The sequence below is a fragment of the Barbus barbus genome, assembly GCF_936440315.1.
Source record: "Barbus barbus genome assembly, chromosome: 25".
Taxonomy (NCBI): Eukaryota; Metazoa; Chordata; class Actinopteri; order Cypriniformes; family Cyprinidae; genus Barbus; species Barbus barbus.
In genome coordinates, this window is record NC_136753.1 from 9419338 (window position 1) to 9433771 (window position 14434).

A 14434-nucleotide genomic window follows, 5' to 3' on the forward strand; every position below is an offset into this window, starting at 1 on the left:
AGACAGCATGTGATGTGTCCTGTGCCATGCCTCGTCTTATTCGTTTTTGTTGATAAATGTTATGTGAGATAGTTTGTCATTGTCAACGTACTGTTTTATTGTTGTTGTGCTTTTTAATTAAGAATAACAATGAATCCATCTTTTGTTTTAGTCTTAAAAAGTGAAAGGTGTATAGATATAAGCAAAACAGACAATTATCTTTTCTTGTAAAATGTGACACCAAGATCGCAAATTTGAAAGTGAAAAAAAGGAATTCCTGTTCACAAAATTTAAATCACAAATAATACCGACGAAAAAGAACGAGTTGAATGTTGAACACTTTAGTTACCATATAACTATAAACTATGATAAAAGTTCATCAGCATGCACTGATTAATCAAATGTTGTAGCAAAAACAAAAAACAAATTGCAACCAAATTATGTGCTCGTGCGCAAAAGTGAGGTCAGTGGGAAGAATGAGTCTAGAGCCCTGCATGAAAGACTGCTAATTCTCAAAACATTTTTTGTTAAGATGACTGAAAGGAGGAAAAACCAAAGTGAAGTATGGACTTATTTCACACAGTCGTTTATTTACTTTATAACAGTAAATAAATATCGGTTCTGCATATCGGTTATCGGGCACATAGACATGCAAATAATTGGTATCGGTATCGGTTATAAAAAATCAATATCGGTCGATCACTAATCATAAGGCCTTTGCGATGCTAAATTGCAAAGATCTTGAGTTTTCGACGGCCTGACAAAGTTTGATGTTTCGCCATTAAACAGGAAGTTGCTGTAACTCAGGCAAGCAATGTCCGATCTGCCCCAAACTTCACACGTTTGATAAGAGTTCAGTCCTGAACACACACTCATGTCCATATTCAGTTATAGTTATAGTGCCACCTGCTGACAACAGGAAGTGGCATGTTTAACACTGTGATGGACTGTGAGGTTTATATTAAAAAGTGAGCAAATGTTAAACAGGCTGGGAACATGCTACAAAATTCCTAAAACATTTTAGTAACACTTGGCTAAATGCTAAAGCACTAATGCAGTGAAACAGGAAGTTGATGTAACGCAGACATGCAGTGTCCAATCTGCCCGAAACGTAATATGTTTGATGAGAGTCCTGTCCTGAACACACCTACATGCTCATATTCAGTTGTAGTTATAGCGCCACCTACTGGCAACAGTGTTTAACACTGTGATGCACTATTAGCAACACAGTAAAATATGACATTGTGTGCTAAACATGTTAGAAACTTTCTCAAATATGCTAGCAACACTTACTAAGTGCTAAAGCATGCTATAATACGATGAAACAGGAAGTTGTTGTAACTCATGCATACAATGCCCAATCTGCCCCAAACTTCACACGTTTTATAAGAGTCCTGGCCTGAGCACATCTAAAGGCCAAAATTCAGTTATAATTATAGCGCCACCTGCTGGCAACAGGAAATGACTTGTTTCACACTAACTTAAACATGTAATGTCTGATGTGACCTAAACTTCATAAGTTTGGTAGGAGTCCTGGCTTGAAGACATCTGCATGCCAATATTCAGTTATAATCATAGCGCCTCCTGTTGGCAGCAGCAAATTTGGCACATATAAATGACTTTGACAAATTCCTTCTATATTTACCACATTAAAAGCATATTGCCCGCTGTTCCCTGTTTTCCTATGGTGGTGAGCCCAGGTGCGAGGGCCCTTTCATCGCTGCTCGCAGCTTTAATTTTTCTTTAAATTTCTGTAAATGTACTTGTCCCAAAGTCTTATGATATATACAGATTTCACACTAGGTTAGAAGATATATTGTGTATATAGGTTGTTGTTTTTTTTCCTCAAGTTTTGTTTTGACCGCTTAACATCAAGTCAGTTCGCCTATATTTGCTTAGCACATAATGCAATACACATTTTTTTTTAAAGCAGCTTTACAGGGATAAACAGAAATATAACGCTTTAATAATTGTTCAAAGATCAATTCTGCTGTCAAGCATTCTACAAAACAATAGTGTCATTGTTCAGCTGAGGTCAGCTTAGTGTTGATTAGTTCCATTCAATAAAAGTAGTTCAATTCAGCAATAAAGCAGCCCTGAAAACACTGATGTCATCTAGTTCTGTTGAGTTATAATCATGTCTGTACAGTCAATAATATTGCTGTCTGTACAGTCAACAATTCAATAATATTGCTAAATATTAAATGAATATACTATATGCTACTTACATGATATATAGTACATCGCTCTTGTAATCTGTTAGTTTGCATTGCTGTTTGCACTGCTGTTTTTTTATACCACACATTTCATACTTGCCAACTTGTTCATTCTTGAAGTGAAATTTTACCTCCATGGTAATAGATTCAGTTTTGAAAGCAAATACAGAATGATGTCTGGCGTTCGATACTGCGTGTGCGTTGTCACACCCTCAACATGCCGCTACATGGAGCTTTTTGCCCAGTGTGTTACCGGCTTAACAAATCTAGTTAAAGTTTAACCATAAGGGATTATAGCTTTAAGCCATCTCCACTAAATCTAATTGATTATACACAAATCCTGAATTGAATGTTATTAACAGAAACAATTAAAAAGAGTATCACTTTCCATTTCTCTTAACTTTTTAATATTTTTTTTACATTTTCTTATTGTCTCTCATTTCTGTTGCAGAGGACAACCCTCAGACTGGCTGCAGAAAAGAGAAAGCCATCGATTGTGTGAACTCCGCTATCTGGAGGTGGGTCTGGGCTCTCAGAGTATCCACCTAGAGTTTGGTGAGGGTGCAGCAGCGTACACGCTACTTGTGCGAAACGGTGCCCGCTGCAAAAGGTTCTTCAGCAAGCTTACAGGCAAGACTTCCTTTTACATGCTATGTGAATGCCATGTGGTTTAGAACATTTTTAGAAGGAAATGAGAAATAGCACTTAGTAGACTTGCTAAGAAACTGCATTAAAGGGGTTATATGATGCAATTTCTAGTTTTCCTTTCTCTTTGGAGTGTTACAAGCTGTTCGTGCAAAGATGAGATCCCTAAAGTTGCAAAGACTAAAGTCTCAAACCCAAAAATATATTCTTTATAAAAGTTAAGACTCGTCCACGCCCCGCTAAAACGGCTCATTTAAACACGCCCCCACATGTCTACTTCACTGTGTGGGAAGATTTGCATAACACTGCCAAAATGTATACGCAAAGAAGGAAGGCGTAATGTTTATTCTTGCTGTAGTATTGTTGCTGCTGCCGGCGCCATGTACTGGAGACGCTGTTTGTTTCGTTGTGAAAGCGAAACTACTTTGTTTGGGCTTCCAAAAGAGTACACAACTAGAAGTCAGTGGTTAAGTTGTATTTACAACACTGTTCCAGAACAGTTCAACCCAAATATTAGAGTGTGTGCAGCGCATTTTACAGAGGACTATTTCCTGAACCTGGGAGAGTAGCCTACAATGCTGGCTTTCACAAAGGCTGTTTATATAAAGTGGGGCAATTCCATTTTTCATATTTAAAGAATTTGCCACTGACCATTCAAATGCGAGTTTTGAGCAGTGTAGAGTAGCTTTTGTTGTTTGTCGTTTCTCCAATCACAAATGCAGGCATGATGATGTTTCCGTGGCGCGATGCAGCACGGCGCGTAAAAAGACAGTATAAGTCATTATAATCAGTAATTATGTCCCCACTGGATGCAACAAATACCTTGTTTATAATGGGTTTTATTGTTTTCATCTCATCACGCCGGGACACAGCATCACAAACAATACGGTAAGGGGCGTAACATTTCTGTCACATGCCTAAGGTATTCGGCCAATCACAAGGCACTGGATAGCTGGCCAATCAGAATACACCTCGCTTCTCAGAACGATGAGCTTTGTAAAAATCTACGCATTTCAGAAAGGCGGAGCATAGAGGAGTGGTTTAACACACTCTAAAAAATGCTGGGTTGTTTTTAATATTTTTACCCAGGTGCTGGGTAGTTTTCTGTAGGGGTGGGCGTATCGATCCTAATATCGATAGTATCGATACCAACGTTGGTATTGGTATCGGATCGATACTAGCCTGATAAGATCGATACTTTAGGTTAATTTTTTCTCCTATACACATAATAACATTGCTTAATACATACAACACAGTGTAGACATATCTGGGTGCATATGCTGCTCTTTTCACATCTCTTATGCAAACATTGCTGCTACGCTGTGTTTGGTTGTCATGCCATCACGTAACTCAGCGGCTCCGAGCGCGAGCAGATACAGTGAGAGATGGAACGGAACTCCGAGCTACAAAATAAATGAAAAGGGGAGGAAGGAAATCCTTCACATAGTGCATATTATACCTGTATACCGAATTTGTCCTTTTTATACAGTATCACTGTAAGGTGTGTACTGAGTTTAGCTTGATAAAATTATTTCTTAATGCATTAAGACACTTTAAATTTTCATTATAACGGTTTTCTATGGGAGTAAAATGCTTAACATGTTGTTTAGCATGTTTGCATATACATATTCTGGGCTCAGCTGCTTGCAACATATATTTTATTAACAAGCTGTATACCGAATTTAGTCTTTATTTATTTATTCGGTCTTTAATGAATGGAGGAAGACAGTGATAATTGCACCATATTAAATGTTTTATATTGCAATTAGAGAAAATGAAATTCAGCGTGTTGCATTCATGTTCTGGGTTCATCTGCTTACCTGTACATACATAGTAGGCCTATATATTTTTATAAACTATACCGAATTTGGCCTTTTCATATCATTTCATATACCCTTTTCTTTGGGAGGAAAATACTTAACATGAAACCGTTTATTGCCTCTGCCTGCAAAGTCCTTTTAGAAAGGCAAATAATATCCACGTAGCTTTAAGGTGAATATAATATTAGTCATATCAACATTAGTATTGTTAATTTTTTTTAATTTTTGTTGGTCATTTAAATTTGTTTTTTTAAATGACAAGTATCAGTATCGGTATCGGTGATACTGGCCCTGTATTTACTCGGTATCGGATCGATACCAAAATTTGCAGTATCGCACACCCCTAGTTTTCTGCACTCTAAAAAATGTTGGGTTATTTTTTTTAACCCAAATGCTATGTTCAGCTTGTTGGCCACAGTGGCACGAAACAACCCAGCTGCTGAGTTGGTCAGTGCACAGGCTTTTTGCATCCTCTACAGGAGAGAGCGATTCTCAGCGCTGCAGATTTGGTGCACTTCTTCAGCGAAATAAAGGTTTGTATACATTTTATATAATTTATAAAGTCTTTACTGTGCTGTAAATTATATTTATTTTTGGCAACCACAAGGACAAGATGTCAGTCAGCTAAATGTGTCAGCAGCGGTCATATCGCATAATGGAAACGCCTTTTGCCTTGCATAACATAAACAGATTTTATTTTATATAATACTGAATATAATTTAATTTAATGTTAAAATATGTTCTCTAATCTCAGTACTGTTTGTTTATGGGCAGGTTATGGAGTCAGTTATGGCATCTTTCAGCTATGAGTGAAATGCAAGGCGGTGGTCTGAGGTTCGCAGTTCCCCCTGCGAACAGCAGCCCATCACCTGCTCAGATTTCGACGACACACCGGCACGAGAATTAGCACTATTTCAGTGTGAGAAAGATTGAATACACTTCAATTAAAATGCTTCTTTTAAATGTTAAGTTTTTATTTCAATAATGCTTGTTAAACGAGTTTAAATGTATGTAATATTGTAAATTATGCTGTATTCATCCAAATAAATTAAGTTTGTCCTATTTTCTCTCTATGGGTTTTCTTGCTTATTATTATATGTTAAACTTTTGATTATTACACGGATAAGTAATTCTGTGTGTGATTTTTAATTTCCAGCCTATGTTTAGCCAGCACTAAAGTCATTTTTAAACAATATTTGACTTAAATAAAACAACCCAGCATGTTGGGCACAAACATTTAACCCAACCAGCTGGGCCAAAATAACCCAGTATGTGTTCTTTCCAATATTTACCCAGCGCTGGGTTGCCAAATAACCCAAGTTGGGTTGTTTTTAACCCAGCATTTTTTAGAGTGCAGGTTTGCAGCTCATCGTGATAAAAATTTTTTTTTGTCAAAGTGAACTATATATATTTGCTGCTTGGATGAAATAAAAATAATAGTTCAAATAAGATTTAGAAGGAAGTTTTGAATGAATGAAGGTGGTTTCCCAAAAGAAAATGTGTGCATCCAGGTTGTCATTCATTGTGGTGGTGGTGATGGTGGTAGTTTGTATTAAAGACAAGTCCTATATCCTAAATATATTTGTGGTCAAGAGTCTGCCGGAAACATCATAAGGAAACTTTGATTTACGGTTTATTGCATAAACACAGTCTTATGGATACAAAATGCTGTACACATTTATTACATTTTCTAATTCAAAGTTTAAAAACAACTCTTGAAGTCCATATTACAGATTCACTGTTATCTCTATAGAGGAACTGACAGGGTATGATCTTTCACCGACAATCCACCAGTACACCCAGCTTAGAAATGAGACTTGTTGAAACAGTAACCTTCTGGCACAGCCACTGTGATCTTAGAAGCTGACAGATATCTGATGCTTGCTGGAACTAGTTGCAACCAGACAAAAAGACCACCTTCAGGTGTCCACCTCAGTGTTCTTTTAATGGGTGTTGATTTTCACCACATAATGTGGCAAAACAGAGGATCCTGTGAAAAAAAAAAAAAAAAAAAAAAATGTTACAAAGACCACAATACAGCAGGGGTGAAACGAAACTTTGACCTCATTACAGAAATAGGTCTGCACATTGTCTAACCTGAACAATGAAACTGACACTTTTTTTTCTCACAGCAACCCATTTGATCGTTCAGTTTTGTGGTTATCAGTACACCTGCAGAACCAAAAAGAATAAAGTGTTAATGACTGTGCTCGAAAGGATCTTTATGTGCCTCCGTTCTCCATTAAGACATTGTCCTCCTAGTTTGTTTTGAAACATAGTGACTAATATTTTACTCAAAAATTTTGGTGTCTTTGATTTAGCTTCAAAAGCATCAAATTAGTTCATGACCAATATGTTTACAAGATGGAGGATGAGTTTAATGCTAATATGAGTAGATGAGTACAGTTAGTTACAGTATATTTTTGGGTCCCACTTTATATTAGGTGGCCTTAACTACTATGTACTTCAACAAAAATAAGTACAATGTACTTATTGCGTTAATATTGTATTGCAAAACTTTTGCTGTTATTGACGTGGGATACAGGTAAGGTTAGGGACAGGTTTGGTGGTATGGGTGTGTTTAAGAGTGAGTTTGGGTGTAAGGGATGAGTCAACAGTGCAATTATAAATGTAATTACAGAAATTAGTTGCAGATGTTTTTACATGCAAGTATTTTTAAAAATATGCATTTTAAAAAGTGCATTGTATTAAGTAAAGTCGTGACGTATTGTCAAGTATGGTGACCCATACTCGACATTGGTGCTCTGCGTTTAACCCATCCAAGTGCACACACACAGCAGTGAGTAGTGAACAAATGCGCACACACACCGTGAACACACACCCGGAGCAGTGGGCAGCCATGCTGCGGCGCCCGGGGAGCAATTGGGGGTTCGGTGCCTTGCTCAAGGATACTGGTACATTCACTCCCCCCACCTACAATTCCTGCCGGCCGGGGACTCGAACCCGCAACCTTTCGATTACGAGTCCGACTCTCTAACCATTAGGCCACGACTTCCCCGCATGATTAATTTATTAATTTAAATGTTTACATTTAAATTAATAAATGCTTACATTTATTAATTTAATAATTACATTATTAATTTAAATGTAAGTACATAGTAGTTAAGGCCACCTAATATAAAGTTGTACCTATTTTTGTTGTTATCCATCAATGCCTTTGAATTACATCTTGAAATTTTCTGCATAGCTACTCTTGCCACCAAAAAAACAAAAAAAACAAGTAGTGTTTCTTTTTAGAGGGGCACACTGCACTATGACTGCACTTTGTATTTTTTTTTATGTATTATTTATTTGTTTATTTATTTATTAATGTTCTGGCCCACATAGTCATATAGCAGTAATGCTGTCTGAGTTTTATAGGTCTGAATGACTTTCCGTATTTAAATGTTTATAGTAAAAAAAAAAAAAAAAAAACGATGTGTAAGAATGCTGTTCTTTGTAGTATTTTGTCTTTTAAAACTAGAGTAGCAGAAGCTGCATTGTATTTTATTCATGACTCATTAATGTTGACTTTCTTTAACAAACTTAAAGCTGCAGTCCGTAAGTTTTGCCTCTTTGTCGCCATCTCTGTTGAAGACCTGGTATTGCAGCCATGTCATTATGGCTGCCATTATCTTTATTACGTGGGCTGTACTCTGGCACGGCTTCAGCGCGGATGAATCTAATGTTTTGAGGTGAATGTGTAGCTGTCAGTCACTACATCGGTGTGAATCAAACACCTAGTAATCACAGATTCTAGCCTACGTCTTGGAATATATGACCCAAATCAGAATTTGCACTGTATATTGTCATCTGAACAAGTAAGTAACAAGTCTGCCACGTTTGTTCTGCCCAACTAAGGAAAAAAGCATTACCATAAATCACGCTACCAATGGTGATTAAATCTAATGATCAGTTAGCTCATATATCATCAAACCGTGCAAATTATTATTGTTACACTTTATTCTCAAATTATTAATGTTAACAGCATCAGCATTGTGTGACAATGAGTATAGTGCGTATTAACGTGTAGATTTCAATTTCTGTACAGTCTAATCTAATTGTCATGCCTTTCGAATTTCATATTAAGAAATTCTTTTAACCCCAAAAGCAAACAATGCTCCCTTCGAACTGGTTTTCTTTCAAATACAAATCTTGTGTAATCCCAGGCTATCTGTAATCAGAAGCATGTTTGAAACTGGAATATAATTTAATTTCATTCACACGTTTTTCATAAACACATAATCCTTTCTGGATCACAATCCACCATTAAAATGATACATTTAATTATTCTAGCTGCTGTGAGAAAAGGCTATAAATGAGCCGGCACCTGCAGGATCCTCACATGCGATAGCCTACTAGCCGGAAAAACTTCTTTATGTTTATAGACTCCAATTTCCCACGAAAACCTACCCATACCACTCAAATTAGAAAACATTATTATAAGATAACCGTTGTTAATCTGGCTAATAAGGCGGCGATAGTTTTGAACACTGGCTGTTAATGTACTTGCTCAAATATTGATTTCAGATCATTTTTAACCAAAAAAAAGTTGCTGACTGCAGCTCTAACCAAACATACACTACAAGACTGAAGATCGCTGTCCTGTGCGTGTTCACAGTCACTTGTCTAGATGTGTCAATTGCAAAATCTGAATCTAGCTATGATCCCAGAATACATTTTCTCACAAACTCATGGAATGCACGTGTATGTTCAGTTTTGATAACAAGCCATCAAACAGACATATATCATATTCCCTTTCATTCTGTCATAGTTGACGCTATGGGAACTCCACCCAGGAGTGATAATCTCTGAAGCACGTACAGTATTCACACCAGTTCATTGGCAAATGGAGCTCTACTGTAGCACTTGTGCATCTTGACACGTATAACCAAAACCCAGAACTGTTTTATTTAGATCTTCTATCTATCTACAAGGTTTCTCTGAGAGCCCAACATTTCCTGATCTGTCATTATTCAGTGAAAAACTGAGATGCGGAAGAGATGAACTGAATCAAAATGCTTTTGTTGCAGCTTGTTTTCAGTTTAACTGTACTCTTTATCTCACTTTTTTTCCCCCTTAACGTTTTTTTCATTGGTGTACCCCTGATGCTGTATATTCAGCACTACAGCAAAATTGAGTATTTTACCTTGAATTTTGAATGTGAGTTTGCAATCTATATTGACAATTATTTAATAAAAAGATTATATACCAAAAAATAATGGCAAAAAAACAATAACAAAAACATTTATTGATATTTCTATTGAGACACCCTTTGCAGGCTGAACTCCTGTGAACCAGTTCTTTTCATAAATAGGTCAAGTAGACAAGTCAGCAGTTTGAATCAGTCTGATAAATGCTTCACTGAACTGAATCCATCAGAGAATCTAATAAATCAACATTAGGTTCATTTAATCACTGATTCTTATAAACAATAAGGACTTTACTTTAAGTGATGTCCGTATCAAAATGTGCCAATACCTCCGTTACTGGTTAAAAAACTTCCAGGTATCTACACGCCCAATTTGACTCAGAAGCACTTACAGCTTAGTCTGCATTTTAAAATTGAGCATATCAATTTAGGTCTAAGATTGATCCCATTTACACAGATCCGCACCCACTATATCAAACAATGTGATTCAAGTTGGACAGTGCTGAGACAAGCTTATTAGCCCTGTTATTGTCAAAAAGATTCTCCAGAAAGACAGTCATGTGGGAAAAAAATCCAGAGACAATCAAGTCAAATCACCTTTATTTATATAGCACTTTATACATTTTGTGTCAAAGAAGTTTTACAATGTTAAACAGGAAAAATGTGAGCTCATAAGACAAGAGTGCAATAGTACATTTTACAGTTAAAGTCAGTTCATTGTTGATTCAGTGATGTCATCATCCAGCTCAGTTCAGTTTTCTTCAAATAGTCTCTGTGCAGTCAAGTCAACAATATTGCCAGAAATTGTGTCCCCAACTAAGCAAGACAAACTAGGGCGACAATGGCAAGGAACCGAAACTCCATCAATGACCGAAATGGAGAAAAAGCCTTGGGAGAAATTAGGCTCATTCAGGGTACCAGTTCTCCTCTGGCCAGATGAAACAAGCATAGTGTGTTTAATTCCAGACTGCAACACAAGTCAGATTGAGCAGAGGATTCTTCTGGATGGGTTAGGATAGGATAGGTTCCTGTGGTCTTGTGCTGATGGTCATCTATGTAATGGTGGTCTTTGCTGGGGATGTCTCTAGTGCTTATAGTATGCATCAGGGGTCTTCAACTAAAATGACTTGAGGTCCAGTAATGAACCCTCCCCACCAGCCGAGGTCCGGACAATTCTAAAAAACAATTGATGGTTTTTGCCAGGCCAGGGTGTATGCAAGATATTTAAGCTTAATTTCAAGACTTTTAAAGACCTGCACAAAAATAAAATAAAATAAAATGACTGTAAAAAGCATGATTTGCAGTTCAGATGCAGGTTTTCACAAAAACAATCAAGTATTATATTAATTAATTAACATGTATAAATATTTTACTGCCTTAATTGTTTACATTTTACAACACATTATCTTCTTGTTGATCCACCACTTCACATTTACAACTGCGTGTTTGCTGCTTAAAAACATGGGTTGTTTTCACATTGGTCTTTGACAACAGCAGACGTACAGGCTGATTGAAAATGGAAAATCATTCTCCTCCAGCGGGTGGCGCTTTCGGAATGGCAGTACACCCAAGAGACAGACTCCACAAAGCAGCGCAGCAGCTGAATCTGAAACGTGCAGCGCTCATATTTATTGAATGAATAGCCTTTTTAAGTTTAATCGCAATTCTTGTCTTTCAGTCCCCACATTTAAGACCTCCTGAAATCATAATTAAGGCTTTCTTGTACCATTTAAGACTTTTTAAGGACCTGTCAACTTTCCTAATTTTTGAAAATGCCATCGTTTTTCACTCACTGAAAGTTTCATCTGTCCACACCGCTCTTTGCTCTCATCACTGCACGCACGACTGCACCCAAATGGCTCTAGAGCTGACCTTGATGTGCTTAATATAAATTTGATTTATTAAATTAGCGTTTGGTATTTATTTATTTCATTATGTCAAAAGCCTTCACGAATTTGGACCGGAGTCTGCCACTTGGCAACCCCACTACCACTACCGTAAAGACTACAAAAGCTGCGACGGCTTTTGGGTCCGGACCAGGACCGCGGTCCGCTTGTTAGTGACCTATGGTAGACATGGTCTCCACTGTCATTCAGGGCTGTAGAGGTCATCTCTAGGTGCTGATCCACCATCTGGACTGGATACAGAATGTGATAGTGTGTTATGTGTATGCCAGGTTAAAGATATGGCTCTTTAATCTAGATTTAAACTGACAGAGTGTCTCTCGAACAACGCTAGGTAGGAAAAGAATCTGCCGACCGCAGTTGATTTTGATATTCTAGGTATTATCAAATGGCCATAGTTTTGAGATTGCAGCAGATGTGAAAGACTATGTGATAAGAGGTCACTCAAGTACTGAGGAGCTAAACCATTCAGGGCTTTATGAGTAATTAGCAAGATTTTAAAATGTATACAATGTTTAAATGGGAGCCAGTGCAGTGTTGACAGAACCAGGCTAATATGGTCATACCTCCTGGTTCTAATAAGAACACAAACTGCAGCATTTTGAACCAGCTGGAGATTGTTTATTAAGCACGCAGAGCAACCACCCAATAAAGCATTACAATAATCTAATCTTGAGGTCATGAACGCATTAATTCAATTTTCTGCATTTGACATTGAGAGCATAGGTCATAATTTAGAAATATTTTTAAGATAGAAAAATGCAGTTTTACAAATGCTAGAAACAAATGCTGTCTAACACTTGATGGCTGTGCTGATAATGGAGAATTGACAGCACAGCCATCAAGTGTTAGACAGTGTTCTAGATTATTACATGCAGAGGTTTTTGGTCCAATAATTAACACCTGTATTTTGTTTTTGTTTTGTTTTTTGTTTTTCAGAATTTAGCAGTTGGAAATTGCTAGTCATCCAGTTTTTCATATCAGCTATGCATTTCATTAATTTTGCTGAATGGTACGTTTCGTTGGGCTGTGAAGAAATATAGAGCTAAGTATCATCAGGATAACAGTGAAAGCAAACACTATGTTTCCTGATGATATCGCCCAATGGTGACATGTAAACCGTGAAAAGCAATGGTCCTAGTACTGAGCCTTGTGATACTCCATATTGCACTTGAGAACGATGTGGTAACACTTCATTCACTGCTATGAATTGATGACGGTCAGATAAGTATGATTTGAACCATGCCAATGCATTTCCACTAATGCCAACATAATTTTCTAGTCTTCTAGTCAGAAGAATGTTTTGATCAATAGTGCCAAATGCAGCACTAAGATCCAGTAGCACTAATAGATAGATACGACAACGATCAGATGATAAGAGCGGGTCATTTGTAACTCTGTCTCAGTACTATCGAAATCCTAACTGGAAATCCTCACAGATACCTTTTTTTCCTAAGAAAGAACATAGTTGTGAGGAGACTGCCTTTTCTAATTTCTTTGACAGAAAAGGGAGATTCGATATTGGTCTGTAATTAACTAATTCTCCAGGATCAAGTTTTTTCAGGATTAGCTAATGACAATGATGCATATTCAGAAGATTCAGAAGAGGATCAAGGACTTCTGGAAGCACATCTTTTAGTAACTAAGATAGTATAGGGTCTAACATACGTGTTGTTGGTTTAGATAATGTAACAAATTTATAATTTTCTTCCTGTCCTATAGCAGAGAATGTGTGGAATTGTTCCTCGGGGAATCTATAGTGCACTGTCTGATGCGATACGAAAGCTGATGGCTACATTATACAGCTGTATAAATTCGTAGAAAACTAAAGAATAAATATTCTGTAAATATTACACGCATGCTCACTTACGATTGATGTAACAAACTTAAACCATTCATTTATTATCAGTTACAGAAACAGAGCTATAGACACAATAAATCCACATGAAACACACTCATCTCAGCGTGTTCACCTACATTTTGGTTTGAAACACATGCACCTTTGAATTTTTTTTTTATTCATCTCCACATGAAGAAATAATGACTTAAACATAATATTCTCACTTAACAATTAGCTAAAATAGAATGAAAAAATAGATCCAGATCTGCAGTTACAAAAACGGACACAAGACACAAATTACAAACAGGATGGTTCCACAACCTATACACACACACACACACACAAAAACAAAATCGTATAAAACGTGACGCATGATAATAAAATATTATGTATACAATTTTTTTTTTAATTCAGCTTTACATATAATATATATAATATATTATTATATAATAACTAGTGCTGTCAAACAATTAAGCGCATCCAAAATAAGTGTTTTTTTACATAATGTGTGTGTACTGTGCACACTAAATACACTCATACAGCATATTTAAAAAATATTTACATGTATATATTTATATTCATATAATTTATATTATATATATAAATATATTTAAAATATAAACATATTTTTTTTCTTAAATATATACATGCATGTGTGAGTATTTACGTATATATACATAAGAAATATACACAGTACACACACATTATGTAAACACAAACTTGTTTTGGATGCAATTAATCGCGATTAATCGTTTGACTGCAATAATAATAATAATAACTTAAAACTTTTTGACATTTCTTACTTAACGGTTAGTTAAAATCCAATGAATAATTCACATTTCTCCCGATCTTCAGTTACAGAAACGGAGCTTCTCACA

The 14434-nt window shown here is 36.4% G+C and overlaps 1 protein-coding gene across 2 annotated transcripts in view; it reads left to right on the forward strand.

Annotated features, from left to right (window-relative positions):
• The window catches only part of LOC306845063 (serine/threonine-protein kinase 11-interacting protein-like), a 46958-nt gene that overhangs the window by 21250 nt on the left and 11274 nt on the right, over positions 1–14434 (forward strand). Inside the window, exons 22-24 of one of the 2 annotated variants that reach the window (XM_079377617.1) lie at positions 2647–2825; positions 5065–5193; positions 5435–5721. In XM_079377617.1, coding sequence (XP_079233743.1) covers positions 2647–2825; positions 5065–5193; positions 5435–5469 — 343 coding nt within the window. In that variant the 3' untranslated portion in view covers positions 5470–5721. Of the gene's footprint in view, positions 1–2646; positions 2826–5064; positions 5194–5434; positions 5722–14434 lie in introns of those variants that run through there. The other variant, XM_079377616.1, reaches the window with a different exon arrangement.